Source organism: Bombus vosnesenskii, unplaced genomic scaffold, assembly GCF_011952255.1.
Source record: "Bombus vosnesenskii isolate JDL3184/JDL3185 unplaced genomic scaffold, Bvos_JDL3184-5_v1.1 scf7180000013352, whole genome shotgun sequence".
In the NCBI taxonomy this organism is placed as follows: domain Eukaryota; kingdom Metazoa; phylum Arthropoda; class Insecta; order Hymenoptera; family Apidae; genus Bombus; species Bombus vosnesenskii.
In genome coordinates, this window is record NW_022882988.1 from 275,714 (window position 1) to 292,822 (window position 17,109).

General features: G+C 42.0%; 1 protein-coding gene across 3 annotated transcripts in view; it reads left to right on the forward strand.

Annotated features, from left to right (window-relative positions):
• The first annotated feature begins 150 nt into the window (after positions 1-150).
• The window catches only part of LOC117236928 (probable phospholipid-transporting ATPase VB), a 28,408-nt gene continuing 11,449 nt past the window's right edge, over positions 151-17,109 (forward strand). For all 3 annotated transcript variants that reach the window (XM_033500362.1, XM_033500361.1, XM_033500363.1), the window contains exons 1-4: positions 151-575; positions 7,338-7,928; positions 8,890-9,069; positions 9,578-9,838. In XM_033500362.1, coding sequence (XP_033356253.1) covers positions 7,348-7,928; positions 8,890-9,069; positions 9,578-9,838 — 1,022 coding nt within the window. In that variant the 5' untranslated portion in view covers positions 151-575; positions 7,338-7,347. The remainder of the gene's footprint in view (positions 576-7,337; positions 7,929-8,889; positions 9,070-9,577; positions 9,839-17,109) is intronic.

Below are 17,109 nucleotides of genomic sequence, written 5' to 3' on the forward strand. Positions count from 1 at the left end.
TACAAATGCAGGATGACTTTCAAAAACCGCGGAAGCGCGATACTAGGGACTTTGTATTCTGTGCGTTAAAAACTTTGATGTCGAAGTACGACGACAGATGGCATTAGTACGAGATTGTAAGTAGTCGGCTGATACGAATTGTCAGTGCGTGTACGATAGTAAGGTCATTCGGTTTGTTGCCGCGGAACGTGAACGAGGTATTTGGAACCTGAGAGCGTATGCAGGATATCGCGTGTATTTCTCGAAACGATCGTGAACAGGACAATGTAATCGAGGGGAGGATCGTTTCGCCGAGCATTTACATAGAGCGTTGTAACGTGTCAAGATGTGCGAGTAGTAAATTTGGTATTTCGACAGGAAGATGCTTCGAGAGAAACGCGGTGTGCTGTAACCCGTTAGTTTTCTTGTCAAGAAAAGACACGCGAAAGTACCGGTTGGTTTTCCTGGTTCGATTTAGTTGTGCTGTTGACGTGATGAGAGTTCGAAGACGTGGAGGACAATAGTGTGTCTCCCCTTTTGCTTGCACAAAAGCGTTAAACAAGGCCACGTGGACCACGTTGGGAGCCTGGAAAAATGTAATTTTTTTACTTGTCATGGCTATCTTTCTAATTATATTTAAATTTTTAACAATATTTCTATCTATCTAATTTTGGTACACAAGCTGTTAAAATCAGAAATAAACACGAAGTGGAGGGAAAGTGAAAGAGATGTTTGCCAGGAAATGATACGTTTCGAGTTGATTATGTTCTTTTTAGTCGATGTCACTGTTAACAAATACGTGTCGTGTTCATGGAAATTAGATTCAGAATGATCTTCATAAGAGAGTGTGTTACGCGAATAAACGTTGAACCAAAAAGATGCATGGTCCCTGACTGATGTGCAGTTGTCAGGAATACGCGGCTGACATAATTCATATCGTACAGAGTATATAGATCGAAAACTCAGAGTACAGGGAATATCATCCGAATCGCAACTCTTGAATCGACCTCGCTGTCGCGTTCCATATTTTACGTCGCTGTTTTGAACGTTTACTTAATTATTACGAGAAAGTTTCATCTAAATGCGGAAGTACTAAGCGTTCTAGCGAAACGGTAACGAGAGAGTCTGGAAAAGCGAGAACGTTTAAACCAAACGTTTATGACAAGAGATAATCAGAATCCGATATAGCAACATTTATTGAAATCGAAAAGAAAGAATCGAAAGAAAAAATCGAAAAGAATACTATTCAACGATCGTTTAACTGTCATTCTCTAAAACTCATAACCATACATGATGATGATTATGCAAATTTATACCATCCCATATTCTCTAAAACTGTATAAAATAATCATCTTTTTTTTTTTAAATTAACTAATTCCACTAGAAAAATATAATTGATATATTTAATTTAAGGAAATAAGGGAAAAATTTCTTCATTTTAAAAAACATCGCGAGACACTGTTTGGACATATTTGAATTAACCTATCAAAGATGAACAGTGCATTTAACGCAACGTTTCAGTTGCAATTTATTTTCGAGCAATTTATATTATCGAATACTGTTTTTTTTTAGTTCTTTATACAAAAGGAAATTCCAAGATGTCATTTTCGTCGCTATCTTTTCTACTTCATAGATTTATAGATTTTTTGAAGTACGTACATGTAATATTAGACTAATTACGTTTATGTGAATTCGATATTCCTATAAACATAACTTAAAACATGAGATGTGAATAGAAATATGTTTCAACTATTATTCTTATTATTATTTTATTTTCTTCGTCCATACGCTGCATGTATTTGTAGACATATATAGATCGTGTTTCAATTATAAGATATTATAACAAATATTTCACTTTCTATGTTTCATATATTTTTGCATATTATATGTATTCCGTAGATTTCTATACTCTCAAAATATCTTATAAAAGCCAAAATATCTGTATAAGATAAACTATCGTTTATGTTTTAACATTCGCAAACAGTAGGGTACGCTGGCTGAGTTAAGACTGACCGGTATTGACCATAGATGCAAACCTCCCCAACTTACCCTCACGAATGCTACTGTTATGTACACAATGAAGAATGAGATAATGACTAAGCAATATATTTTTAAAAATAAGTCCTTCCGATGAGTAATATTTCGTTATTATGATTTAGGGTACATAGCGTACGCTTTTGGCATATTCTTTTCTATTCTTTTTCCGTGTGTTTGTTGCAACACGCATATATGGGAAGTTACTTTATTATTTTTAAATTCATAAAATTCATAAACTAACCGTTTATTCGAAAAATATCTGTGTCGAAAATGATCCAATCGTTGGATCGCGAGAGACAATCGGTTAAGCGATTAAAAAGAAAGTGGAATGATATTTCGCAAAATTCAGTACGTTTCTTGGGTATCGTCGAATGGGTCGAAGGTCAGTGCGGAGAATCAGTTGCCGTCTTCTTTTTTTTTCTTTTTCTTTTCCCTTTTTCCAAAGCGACCGTCGGTCGTGGTTGTCCGACCGCGAAACCGGTTGTGCTCGGTCTGAGTATCGTTGAGTAGTCTCCTAGAATCGGAACGAAAAAAGAAGCAAGTTTCCGAGCGAGGTCATCCCCGGTTCGTTATCCGCAGGACCGTTCGAGAGCGTCTACTCGTTAAATTGCATAAACTCCGTCGTAGTGTGTCGAACGGTTCGCTTGGGTGGAATGAGTACCGGTGCGCGTGAAAGAACGCATAGAACGTTGCTGACGTTGACTTTGCGTTGACAAAATAGAAGAGGGCCGCGACAGAATCAAAATAAATCCGTTCGATGTTCGCCAGTTAAAAAGAGGAGCGGCTTCGTTAGAATTTGATTCGAGATTGGTAAAGTCGGTAAGCCTGTTCGCAACGTATAACGAGCTACTCTTAGGACGAGCTAATTGAGATTCTAAATCCTCGTTCGTTGTACATTTCGTGGGCTTAAATTCCTAGTACAAGCGAAGTCAGGGAGATTGTATGATTCAAGCTAGCAGGACTATTATTAATAACAAAATTGCGTTAGAGAAAATCGTGATTTATATTTGAGAATATCAAGGTTGCAAGCGTTTCGAGAATACGTGGTTAATGTTCAATGAAACGACAAGCTATTCTACATACAGAAATAAATCGAAAAGACAAGATAAATATAAAATAAAATGTAGAATAAAATTTGTTCGTTTAAGGTGTCGCGTTTGACGGAAAGTTTGAATATGTTTAGTTAAAATGAAATACTCGATGAATTTTCAAACTTTTATTTACTCGAAAACAGAATATCACGCGACCACATTTTATTCCACGGTATCGACTTATTTTCGCATGTCGAGCAACCTGTTCGCTCTTGCTCATTCGAGAATTACTCCAATATTCAAGCTTAGTAAAGAGAAACTATAATTTCATCTTTTTACATTGTGTCCGCATTTATACAAGTTAGTCAAGTTTCTAACTATATTTTACCGACTTAAGGCCAGAACATTATAGCAAAGTAATTACGAAAAACTTGTTTAGGCTAGATAGGGAGATTGTTAAAGAATGAGTAAGCACGTAATTGGCCTAAACTACTAAACAAATTTACGCGAAGGATACAGCTGAAAAACGCGATAAGTCACGTTTTCTGTCTTCCCTACGCCTATTCTCTTTACCCTCTTTTTCTTATCTTCTCGAACGTTTAAATTTCGGATTCGAGTTTCGCATATTTGAACATCGTCTTAGACCGCTGTAGGATCGTTCGTTGCAACGTGGTCCGCCATATAAGGAAACAAAGAAATGCATGGAAATTATATTCGGTCGTATTGCAGTTGGCGAGTCGCGGTTTCAAACTAATCGACGAATAGATAGCAAAGCGTATTATTAACGTTTTACCTTGGACGATGTACGCGTTGTTTATCCTTTGTATATCACTTATATTTACACGTGAATGTTTTTCTCTCATGGATCGTTACTAATGTGCTGTATCTTCGCTTGCTTTCGAAAAGCTTGTTAGACGAGTGAGTGGCGAAACAGCTACGAACCCATCCAAAGCGTAAACGTTGAGCTACGATTGTTCACCGGTTTGTCTCAATTTCGTTGCAGCAGTTACATTTTATGGAGCCGTTTTAAAGTAATCCGACTCGGTATCAGGTTCGTACGATAAAAGAGACGCTGTCGTGTTAACAAACTATCGAAGTAACAATTTCGAATTATTATCCGTCATGCGATGATAATTAGAAAGGATAATAGCTGGTTGTCGGTGCGAGGTTGAAACGCGTAGCAACCCTGCTGTTTAGGGGCGTGTAGAGCGTTAGATATTCGTCTGACCCAATTCCATCGTTCAACTTTTCTGTCCTTGATATTGTCCGTGTATAGTAGAAGTCGGGATTTACGTCGGAACGACCACTGTTATCGATCACCAGCGGAATCCTTTGCTCGGTTCACGTGCACGATGAGCGTGTTCGCTTTCCGCGACCATCGATGAGCGAAAGCTCGTCCATCTTCGTTTCGATCGTAGCAACCTGCCGATTCGAAGGTACGGTGAAGCTTGAATCAGTCTTCTAACGCCGAGATCTTTCAACACGAAAATCTCCTTAATTAGGAGTACAATTTTATTTATTCCTTTCTGTTTCGCTACGAAAATTTCTACCGGGTTCGGTTGTAGCAAATTTTCCAATTTAATAAAATTTAATCTTCCGATAAAAGTGACGAGACCTGGCTAGTGACGACCTTGAAACGTTAGCTTGCAACACGACCGAGATACACAGCATCGTCGAAACAATTAATCGATTATTTAAGTTTACTCGCCTCTCGACTAAATTGGTGTCAACGCTTTGCCAGTTAATTATTTCCCTGAAAATCGAAGGTTATTTTCGGCACAGGTTTTCATTCATCGTGACGCCGAGGTAGGTCCGTTCTGTCTTGGATGATTTCCCGACAACGTAATTTTGCACGGTCGCGGCTGTCGTCGTTTCTAAAGCAAATACTATTAACGTAATTCACGTTGGTATCCGTCCCTTCTCGCTCAATGATATTTTTTATCTATCTACATTTCCGTCGCTGCTTGTTTGCTCGCGGAACAGCGTTTCGATAGAGCCACCGTATCGAATTTTATAGCTTCACGCAGTTTACCCTAATTAGCTTGATAACTTCGTTAATAGATATTCGTACGAAAAACGTACGGTTCACTGGTTCCTCGTTAATTCTCCGGATCTATTGTATATACAATATATAGAGTGGCTACAAAAGGTATTTGCACACCATCGTATTCGTTATGGCATCGACGTACCGATCAATTAGGTTCAAGTATATGGAATTGCCTATCATTTGGTGGTACTTGGATATGGCTACAAAAATTTGATACGACGAAAGTAAGGCATCGAACGTGACGATAAAACGGCTCGTTGAAAACCGAGAGTGTGTGCAAATGCTTTTCGTAGTCGCTATAGTTTGAGATGTATTGGACAAAGAGCAAGAGAGATAAAGAGAGTGAGTGGTCGCGAATTGGAGATCGGGAGACCAACTTTATCGTCTCGCAAACCGACGGGTACGCAACGAACGACCGATAAGTTCGCATATGCTCGAGTATGCTCAAACGCGAGAGTCGCAAGGGTGCGTGCCAAGAGAAAGGAACACGAGCTCGTTTGCTTTCGCGTAGAACCAGCGAACGAAACATCGACCGATCGTCCAACAATCATCGACCTGTTTGCCGATTTTTAAATAAATAAGCCGCGGTTGTTCGCGCAAATTCGTATTTCTATCAATTAAAATTTCGAAACCTGCAGCGACTACGACAAAAGGCATTGGCACGCTATTGTACTTGTTATAACGTTTACGTATTAGGTAATCCGAACCAACACGCATGCCATTAACCGAACGTTAATATCGAGCAGTTGACGCGTCTTTGTAAAATTAGAATCGAATCTTCTTGCGTGCCTCGAGTTCAAGTTTTGCGACGGACGTTGGTTTCTTGTCGCGTTTCCGGTATTCGGTTTCCACGATCTCGACGTTCGTGTATCATGGACATTGATGTATCTAGACACTGATGTTGAAGGGCACGACAACGTTATGTTGTGAAATCAATCTTCTCAACGATGCTATTGGATTATTCGGCATAAGGTGATTAGCGTTTCGCAACATTTTGCAAAATTTCCAGAGACACTGTCGAGGACTTTCATCGATCGATTCGCCCGGTGTTTGCTCGAAAAACTTTCCCCCCACCGTCTTTCTCTGTCTGTGCAATCTTATTAATAGCATATCTATGTCGGGTAAGTGCAAGTGCACCTACGATCGCGAGAGAGTAGGCTTCGAAACGCATTACGTTGTACTTCCTGCATACCATTTGACGCGTCGTTACAGGATTGCTTCCCTCTGCCACCGTTTTAGAGATACGTGGTTCGCGATTCATCCATCTTTTCGATAATATCGGCGACGATCCGATCTTTCGAGCGATTTCGAGCGATTAGCACCGTTGCAACGGACGATACCACTTCGTCTTGTGATTATTTACTCGATTGCTCGATATGCAGAGTGGCTAGCAAGATACCGATTGATTCGAATTATCCGTAATTTCACACTGGAAGATGAGAAAGCGATCAACTTTCGACTTTGTTGGCGGAAGGTTTAAGGACTTTTGGTATCGCTCGTTGTCGATTCTCTTTTATTTTATACTTTAATCTCTGACATCGACGTCAAAACGTGAGATATTTCACGCTGTTGGATTGATAATACAAGGATAAGATGCTTACTCGGCATCTTCATATCCGACAGTGTGTCTTTTCTATTCGAGTCCTTGTGGTTCGCGATCTACGGGTCAGGTCACGATCCCTTGTGGGGATCTACGCTGAAGCGTTTTCTAGGGTGCGCCAGGGTTATCTTTAATTAAAAATATTTACCACTAATTAAATACTACCGCGTTAACACCCAACGTTTAATTTTATCTTTTCTTTTACCCAACCCGAACCTTAACCTCTGTCCCTGAAATTATCATACGTAGGAGTTGTTTTGATTAATTTTATATGCATATTGACTTTCTAAGATATAAAGTCGATAGGTTGTTTTCACACTACTCAAATGGGTACCATTAGAATTAGAGTTATATTCTGAAATACCCATTTATGACACATTTCCCTTAGCTTATAAGAAATGCAAATTGCAAGGATCTCTCTTCCATTCTATAGATGACGCGGAATCTTCCGTTATCCTTTGTCCATTGTTGTATGCAAACGCAAATAGTCGGTCAGAGGCAGAGCTAGTCGTTGACTCGGAAAAATATCTCTTACGGTAGGCCAGGTAATTTGGCTATTATAAAACAGGGTCGCTACTCAAAATCTGTTGAGAAATGCTGGTACGAGCCAACCTTAATCGACTCAGTACTTACCTGTGTTTAGATGTGCCAGCATGTCCGAGGTCGGTGTGCCAGAAGCAGCGAGCGACGAGATCGACAGACAAGGGTCGCTTTACGTTTTCCCGGGGCCGGGTCGTCAGCATTATCCCGGCTCGGCGTCGTTACAGTCGACGACCGCCACTGTTCCCGATGCCTCGACCTCCGTTCCCACGAGCACCCCTTCGTCGAGTGCGTTCGCGAAGAGCAAGACCGAGAACGAGAACGTAGACGAGGAGATCGCCGCACGAGGCAGACGAAGACCGTGCTCGAGGACTCATGCCAGGTCGGCCAGCCACGGCGGAGTGTTGGCGGAATGTCTGACGAACACGGGGCTGCAGCCACACGCGGGCTCCTACCTGGGCCCTTTGTCCGCGATCGGTGGTTCGAGGCCCTCGGCTTTGAAGAAACCTGGCCATCAGAGAGCGTTCAGTCAGGGTCAGGTGATCGATGTGCAGGGACACTCGGGACACATGGGACACAGCCGTGTTGGATCCAGGACAGATTTTATACTTCCGCCCGGTCACAGGGAGGATTCGAGGCCACCAACCGCTGGGAAAGTGCCCTCATTTCGAGGTCACTCACGCCAAGCATCCAGGTATTTGCTTTTGCTTTCCTCGCTTTTTCCTGTTTGTTATTGCAGCGGCTATGTTGTTCTTTTCTCCGAAGGCAGACGGACCTAGAACGCGAGAGATACGTTCCGCGTTGTAGGAACTTTGTATTACGTGGAACGCAAAATGGACTGGTTTCTGTAAATACAGCGCGTCATCGCGGCACGACCGCCAACAAGGAGGATCGTTGTACGCGAAGAAACGGATTGAAATTATAGAATAACGTCTTCTTCAACGGCGCTTTGTTTTCCACGAAATAGAGTTTGAAAATTTGCACGGTGCACGCGAACTTGGCCGATGACCGATCGCGTACGAATAAACACCAGGTTATTCCGTGTGCGAATATAAGCGAGAAACGTAGAATAATATTCGAGTAAATGGAGTTTGAACGCGTTTAGTTGGTAGAATTGGCCAGGCACAGGCATTCTAAAAAAGATTGTACTCTACGCTTTCGTGTTATTTTCGTACGTAGAATAACGCAGAATTTTGATGTTTGGTAGTAGTGCGGATGCATGCAAATCGATTGTAATTCTACTGCTGATTCGGTGTTGTCGACGGAACTTGTATCGCTGAACTCTCAAAAATAACTTGCTTATTATTGGAGGAAAACCGATTAGCATGCTTACCGTTTTCGCCGTGACCGTGCTTCTCCTTTGTTAAAGACCCAAGACTGAATTCTTTATCGCGTTTAGACACGAATCTCGATATGCCGGTAATATCATGCAAATTCCACGCTAAAAGGAATATTACTCGTTGTAGGCGTTTATCGGAGCGTTTAACTTGATCCGAGGTTCAAAACTCCAAATATTATTCCAGCTAGGCTTTTATTCGACCACTTATCTTTACTCGCGAGTATAGCAATCTATCGAGTTTCAGATCCTTGGAAAATGATTAGACTAGTTATCTTTCTCAAGTTTATTAACGAGTTTCCTATTATTTCTTTTGCAGATCGGAGTCGATATACACGATAAGACGTAGCGCTGAACCTCCCTGGTGGAGAAGACTCTGGGCTCGATGCTTCGGTCCGTTACCAGAGGAACCTCGTTTAAGGACCATAGTACCGAATCACTTAGTGCCGCCAAAAACACCACCAAATGAGCATCCTAATGGCAAGAGAGTAAACAATAGGTAAATTTCTCAAGTTGCAATTAATATAAGCGATCGATAGTTGCATTTATCTGGTAAACGTTATTCCGTACGTTAGTCTGTACAATAGTCTGGAAAGCTGCATTTCGCCAGCAAAACCTGATTTTTCTACTTTATCGTTTAAAGAGGCAATGTCCGAAATCTCCATCGATGACTCCCCGAAGCTTCCAAATGTCACGTTTCTTCTTTCAGAAAATTATTACGTTGTAAATCAAATCGTCTTAATTATTGGTCGTAGAGTGTGAAAACATAGATTCGGAGAAATTCAATCGCACGCGTGTGTGCGCGTTCTTTAAACGTAATTTACGACAGATAGTCGATCTTTATCGGAGGAATAGAATTTACGTCGAAAGGACGTGGATACAGAGATGTTTTTAATTTTAGCTACGAAATGTCGCTTCACAGACCGCATTGGCAGAATCGTACGGTTCCGAACGAGAGTAAAAGCTGGTACACCGTCTGAATTCCGGTTTATTCCGTATGCTTGCAGAGTACGTACAACAAAATATACCATGCTGAGCTTCCTACCTCGCAATTTTCTCGAGCAATTTCGCCGTGTGGCCAACATATATTTTGTATTTATCGTTCTACTTAATTGGGTGCCAGCCATAAATGCCTTTGGCAAGGAAGTTTCCGTGATACCCATAATGTTCGTGCTTGGTGTGACGGCGTTGAAAGATTATTTCGAGGATCACCGGAGATTTATCAGTGATCGACGCGTAAATAATTCCACCTGTCGCGTTTACGTTCGGTAAGTAGGCAATCTTGTCAAAAATCGTTATTTTTTACGAATACGTACAAATTTCTGTTCGGGATATCGATCGTTTCTCTCATAATCTAAATCAAATATTACAATTTCCCACGTAACCTGTTGATGTCTTAATTACAAAAAATCGACAAACGATTATAACCGAATTTGAAAAAAATATAGTACGTATAAGTATCTTGGTTTAATGGTTTAATGGTTCAAACCATTTAAATCAAATTATTTTTCGTTGCAAGTGACCAAACGACGAGAACGATTTTTGGTCACTGATAACTATTATTCACGACAGTATTTGTTTCAACGGTGATCGAACACCGATCTTGTTCGTTTATAATGGTTGTTCTGAACTAGAACACTCGACAATTAATATTGTCTAGTTATTCGATTCCTTGAAAAATTTCTCTAAGATATTTAGACACCATAAAAGACTGTACGTACGTTTGGTTGTTGTTATTTGATAGAAATCCGGAATATAACGTACTTATTTATATCCTTTCAAAAATTTTGTCTTCGGTATTAATAGTTTTCCGACGCTAATATATAGCTTATTAGCTTTTCACAAGGAACACCATGAGACATTGATCGATATGTTTAAAAATGTATAGAATTTCCATTAAGAGAAACGAAGTTGACCTTTGTTCGATTTTCAAAAAAATTCTTCGTAATGTCACGGAGGAGTTGGTGGATGAGTTTGCAGCGATTTCGACAAACGGCGTGTATCTTCAAATTCTTTACTTTCGCCTTGCCTCGCCTCAATGGCAAACACCGTGTCATAAATCTCGCCATCGCACAGCGGGATCGTTGTGTCGCAAACGGGGTAAAAAGCACATTCCATTTTCCCGCAGATCTTGTTTCTTGCTTTCCACTCCGATGAAGATGGCAAAATACTTTTGCCGACGATCGTTCGTCAGTGCTGACGTAGTTTTTATCCAAGAACCGTCTCTGGACGTGGATCCTGTCCCCCGTTGTCTGCGGATTTTCCATGAAAAACAGACGCCGATTGGCTGCGACTCGTTGTCTGCTGGTAATTGTCTGCCGGTGTGGACTTAGCTTAAAAGACAGAATAATAACCAAGAACGGTTTGACGTAACGGAGCACGAAGAATGCCGGCGCCGTTCTCGACCCTTTGCAACGTTAACCTGCTGCATCAGCAGGCAATTTAGCAGCCCCGCTGGAACTCGCTTCGTAATTTATTAATATCTCGCAAATTATTGAGCGCCTACGAAAATGACCGAACATAGATCTGGGTTAGATTTAGATTAGAACGTGACGAGCGTGTGCACGATATTCGCTAATCGACTATACTTAATGAAAATTAAAAACTTTGCGAAATCGTGTGGAACGCGGATGGAGCGTGACTTCTGATTTCGCGTTTCGTGATTTTTGCTTTGCTGCAATTCTCCTCGTCCGGATAACAGGATTAAACGTTCAAGGCTGGGCGGGTGTAAAATTAAAATTCGTGACAAAACGTGAATTGAGAGCAAGACACGTCGTTCTCATAGCGGATCGATCGATATATTCGCTGCTATTGAAATGTAACTATTACCGTTGCTTTAAAAGCCGCGTTACCTTCTCGTCGTAGATAGCTTCTTCGATAGATTTCTTTTCCCGATTCGCGCGCGTTTTCGCACGTTATTTACGGAGCATCGTAAGTGCATATCAATGTCTTTCTTGCTTCTTTTGTGTAGTTTGATCCATCTGTTGATGATAATAACGATAACAATGATAACAATAATAGTAACAGATAAGACGACGCAACGTACGCGTCAATAGCAGCGAACGTGTTAAAGAGGAGCCTTGGAATTTTTCGTGATCCTATTTTCGGTGTAGACGTTCCGAACGTTTACCGTTCCTTTGACCGTGGAATTGCAATGGATCGGCATTGATCGCCGATCGAACGCATGCGTATCGAATATACGCGCTTGTTCGAACGTAGAAAAGAAAATGTTCTCTCTTCATCCCTGTCGCGTAACAGAATTCTAGTTGTTCGTGTTTGGAACTTTAATTTCGCTGTGTTCGCACTGGGACCGGGTACGATCGATTCTTTCTTGCAATGCCGCTACGTTGACGAAACTTTTATCGCTTTCGACGATACTGTTTGACCGAAAAACGTTTGAAATTCCTCACGAAGGCTCGAAGAGCTAGCTTCCACGGGATCACGACTATTGTACGTACCAGATATTTCGTTTCGTTCGTTGTTCGGTCATCGTTACAGCAACTGCGTAAGTGCAGTCTTATTGTTATAGAAAAGGTATGTTCGCATACCGTTCTCAGCCTTGTAAGCCAAGAAAGAGTTTCAAGGTATCTCTGTAGTTATATAGACAGAAGTTCTCGAAACGGCATCCAATTGCAATAAACAGGGTTAAATCTCTCTCGAAACGGAATTATTCTCTATCGATCTTCATTCCTTGTTATACTCGTTCGGCTGATCGTTGAAGGTAACGGGAAAGAAAGTAATTATTCAGGAAAGTTCAGCGAATCCTTGTTATTTATTTATTCAGTGTACCACTTAAACGGACATAAGGCGATTAAAAACTTCTTCGTAAGCTTCGTGCCTATTTATGTCGTACGGCGACGCGAGGTATTCGAATTTGTAAGAATACATTATGCGTGTCATACGAAACTTCTTGAAATTTCGTTGACGCTACGACGAGACGCGACTGCATTGGAAAAAATTTGCAACTAGACGTTTACTGTAAACGTACGCCTGGTAAGAAATGAACGTAGAGGATGCGCGAGTAGTTGTTTTAAACGCGTAATTAATGCACTAATGGGCAATTTAAAGACGCAAGAACGTATAGTGTTTCATTTTGTTCTTTCGTACGTGCCCTTTACTCCGACCCAGTTGGTTTTAGCGGGAAAATAAGCCTCGTAGTTCATTCTCTGGAAACACTGATCGCAAAGCTTCGATACAGCTTTCGATAATTTGAACGTCGAATGTAAACGCCAGGCGAATTCGCTATCTAGGTCTACACGATCGAATCCCTGATAAGCATTGACTCGTTTATTGACCGATTCGATTCGATCAAGATCCCTCTGATGTACGATGACCCCGATATCGTTGTTCGCATTCAACTTGCTCCGTTACTGGTCGTTGAATAAATTGCAACGTGACAGTTCAATCTTCGTTATGGAATTAGCTCTTACATCACCGGCAGCTTCTGGAACTTTCCTTCAATTGCCAAATTAATAAACGAGAGAGTAGAAACGCGAAAGTTACCAATACTTTGATCTACACGCACGTATACACGTAGTACTGACACGTGTATATCTTTCACGCGTTAACTGTTAACTTTATATACTTTGCCCTGAGAGCCGCTAGAGATCGAAATACGTCACAGCCTAAAATTTCATTTTCGCAACATATCACATAGTATTTGCGCGTGTACAATATGTTCAAGTATATTACATCGTATGGTTTCTTCTGATGATGAAATTATCCAAAATACGTCGTTGACGGGTTTTTGATCCATGAAATTTACTTCATTCTAGCCGTCGCCCAAAATTTCGTAAGAAACGTTGGATCACCGCTGCGACCAAACCGCGCAAAGAATATTTTACAATCGACTAAATAACAGTTTCGCGTTAGTAAATTCACCTCGCGTTATTCGTATCGATAACGTAATCAGTGTGAACGAGGCTTCAACTGTCGAGTTACCGTTCCACGCGATCGTGGTCGTAGCTATCGAACAGAGATTCGAGTAGAAAGCGCCAAGTCCGTAAAGGCTCGCGCACCATCTGCGACGCGACAAAGTGACAGCAGGAAGCGAGTATCATTCGGTAAACGACGACTAGAGTGCATGCCATTTATAATGTAACTCAATTTCGCGAGGCTCGCGCGATCGATGGCCAAGCACGTAGAGCGAAACGACTTGCAAAATAATACAACACAACGACCTTGCCCTTCGTCGTGCCACTCAGTTCCTTCCAATTTGCTCGACGAAACGTACGACTTCCTTTTTCCAAGGAGACGTTAGTCCAGTCTAGCCAAACGAGTCGTCGCTGATTTATTAATAGTCGATCGCGACCTTCGATCGGGATCGGCGAACGTTCCTTTCCCGTTGCCCCGGATATTACACTTTAATCTCGTAGCGCGCTGGTATTTTCCTGTATCGTGTAATTACTAAATTAGTAATCTTTCCTGTGCCGCGTCTGATTCATCGGATACGACGATGTTCGATATACCGGATCAATGATAGCTTGTTTATTTTTCTCGCGTGCGAATAACAATACCTCTTCTTCGTCGTTCCCGTTTACTCACTTTCTCACGGTTTTCAACGTCCTGCGAGACGTAGTCGAACAAACTAGCTAGCATAAATTTCCCATCTTACGGAGCGAGTTGCTCGCATGTTAAATTACAAAGATACTTAAAACGGTGACTAAAATGGTAAACATTCGCACATGGCGTTTCGAAACGATCAGAATATTCTTGACAGACGTTTGGTCTAGCGACGAAATTTAAAATTACGATTCGGCCCAATCGCGACGAACACCTTGTGCGTATATATGCGATATGTGATAACATTCGGAAAAACGTATAGTCGATGCTGGGTACAACGTATCGTTTCGTTATCACCCGCGCTTACGGTTATGTATTCGATAGATGGCGAAGTGATTCGCGACAGGTGTCCTGTTTCCTCGATTTCACCCACGATACGCCGGCATATTAAACTCACGTGCATGGACAATTCGTTTTCCTTTCTCGCAGCGAGAACGGTAAAAGGATTGCGTCAGCTGGAATAGGAAGACTTTAAACTGTGAAAAATATAATGGAAGATCGTTCAAGTACGTAGATGCTAAGTTCGAAGGCGTTCGGACCGAGAGTGTAGGCGAAAGACAGAGATGCGCTATTCGCCGGCATTGAAAGGAAGCTAACGGGGCTGACAAGCGTTTTCGAGGAGCGCGAAGAAAAGGAGGTCGAGGGAAAATTGCAGAGCGCGTGTACCCGCGCGGTTCTCCGGGGGAGCTTGTCGTCCTGCTCGTAGCAAAATCGAACGATCGGTGTACGCGTTCCGTTATTTCGATCGTGGTGCGCGGTTCGGATCGATACGCGTAATTAGCTGGTATTACGATCGTCGATTAACACAAAGCAAAGTGCTCGTACACCGGAGATACTCGTCGTGTCGTTGCCGCGGTTCGTTCGCGCTTGTTTCGTCATTCGCGTTCGTTTGCCGGTCTAAAGGTCGCCGATTCCTTTTCAGAAATATAACCGAGAATTGGCAGAAGAGCACGGCCAAACACATCGTCCCTTCGTCGTTCTAAACCAAATTCGTTGAAACTAATTTCGTTGTTAAAAATAGAGCTCGAGGTTGGAGGATCGATGCAGCGGCGTTTCGACGATTTGGCTTGTTTCGCGAGCAGAGAACGCGACGAATCTAACAGCCTCGCAACGGTCTAGAAACTTCGTCGGCGATCGATTCGATCGGCGATAACCCACGTTTAATTGACGTCCACGCGCGGACGGGTTTACGTAGTTGGTCGAGATAAAAAAAAAAAAATTACGCAGGATGCGAACGCACGAGAACGCGCGGGTCGATCGAGAATCTGTTTCTTCCGCAGCAACGCGTTTCTTACGACCTTTACCTACTTAATAAGCGGTTACACGCACGCGCTCGCTGACCTTCTTTAGCCTGCCGTTTAATTTCGTTCGCTGACGAGATCGACAGTCAACCAGCCCGGCCAGCCAACCAGCCAGCTCTCCACGCGGTAGTCAGCAATGTCAAGAACGAACCTTCGCCACGAATTCCAGCTGTCGATTAATGCGCTTTGACTGGTACGAGGCTATGTCGGTCGCGAGCACTCGAACGTCGTTACTGCGTTCTCCCGCGAGATAACGTCACGCGATTCCAAGTCCGCGTTCCGCTCGAACTATCCTACGGATTTCTGTGTCGAGTCGCTTTCGATAATTGCACGAGGCGAAGGAGCTTCGTAACACAGTTACGGAACTCGAACCTAGCGTGTATATAATGTAAGATATAACGAAGTCGTGGTTATACCTGGAAACAGAAATGGTACATAGTACAAGCAGATGCTCGAGTACGTTTCAGGCCATCTATTTAGGACACCAATTTGTTACATTTATTAGGAAACGCGCGTTTTACTTATTTTACGTTCGAAAGCGTATACGTGTGTATGATAAAAGCAGCGAATTCGTATTAGCAAAGCTACTTTGCACGTTTCAACTAACGTTGTAAAATTCTTTTGCTTTCCTATCGAAGTTGTTAGTGCGACGCAAGGATGTTTGTTTAAGTGGACATAAAATTGCAGAACTATGAAAGAGATATCTATAACGTGTAACTTATGACTGGTCAATTTAGCACGGTTACTGGTTTATAAATTATTACGAAGGAAGGCTCGGATATCCTAATAGCTATGACCGACTGTGTACGTCTTATCGGTACGATTGTCACAAGGTATACGTGACGCGGAAAATGGACGTGTATCGTGCAGGCGTAATCGACTTAATCTAGTACAGTTAGCAAAGTTGCTGTACAAATGTCAAATTCGTTTCGGTAATTTTTTAAAAGCATGACGTCATCGGACGGTTCGCATGAAATCGCAAGATCGATATCTGCTGCTTGCCACATTGTCGTGCAACGCAGCGGGCAACGCTGTTCCTTAAAACGCGTGCATTCGAAAGAATGATTTTCCAATTTTGAAGCTGATATATGAGCATCAGGTCACCCTTGACGTAATTGTACCGTGTCCTTGAGAGTCAAATGAAGCAAAATCCATTCTTTCTAAATGAAACACGTATAAAAACATATGTATCCAAGATTAACTTGTAAAACTTGTGGAAGTTTTAATGGTGTTTATTTTTACTATCGCGAATACGATTTCTAATTGTTAAACGAAACACATCGTTAGATCAAATATATTACTCCGGCTATTTCTGGACGCTGTTTCATGGGTACTTTTCTAGGATCGAGGCAACTTGTAATTTGCAAAATTTAGGTACGAAAACGCCTACGTTTAAATGCCTTGATTCGACCGAAACGCGTCTAATACGTATAATGGATATGTTCGAACAGCTTCGCGAAGCTGTGTATTATACGTCAGTGATACGTATCAATGCCAATGCGTGGATAATCGAATATCGCTGAAGCGGTAAGTGGGAGGCAGCCTTTATTCTCAGCAGCTGCGAAACGATCCAACAGGATGGTAGACACAAGGATGTCGTTCATACGGCTCGTATCCGTCGAAGACGCCGAGAAGTAGAATAAAACAGCGATGGAAGGCGTAGCAATAAAACCGGT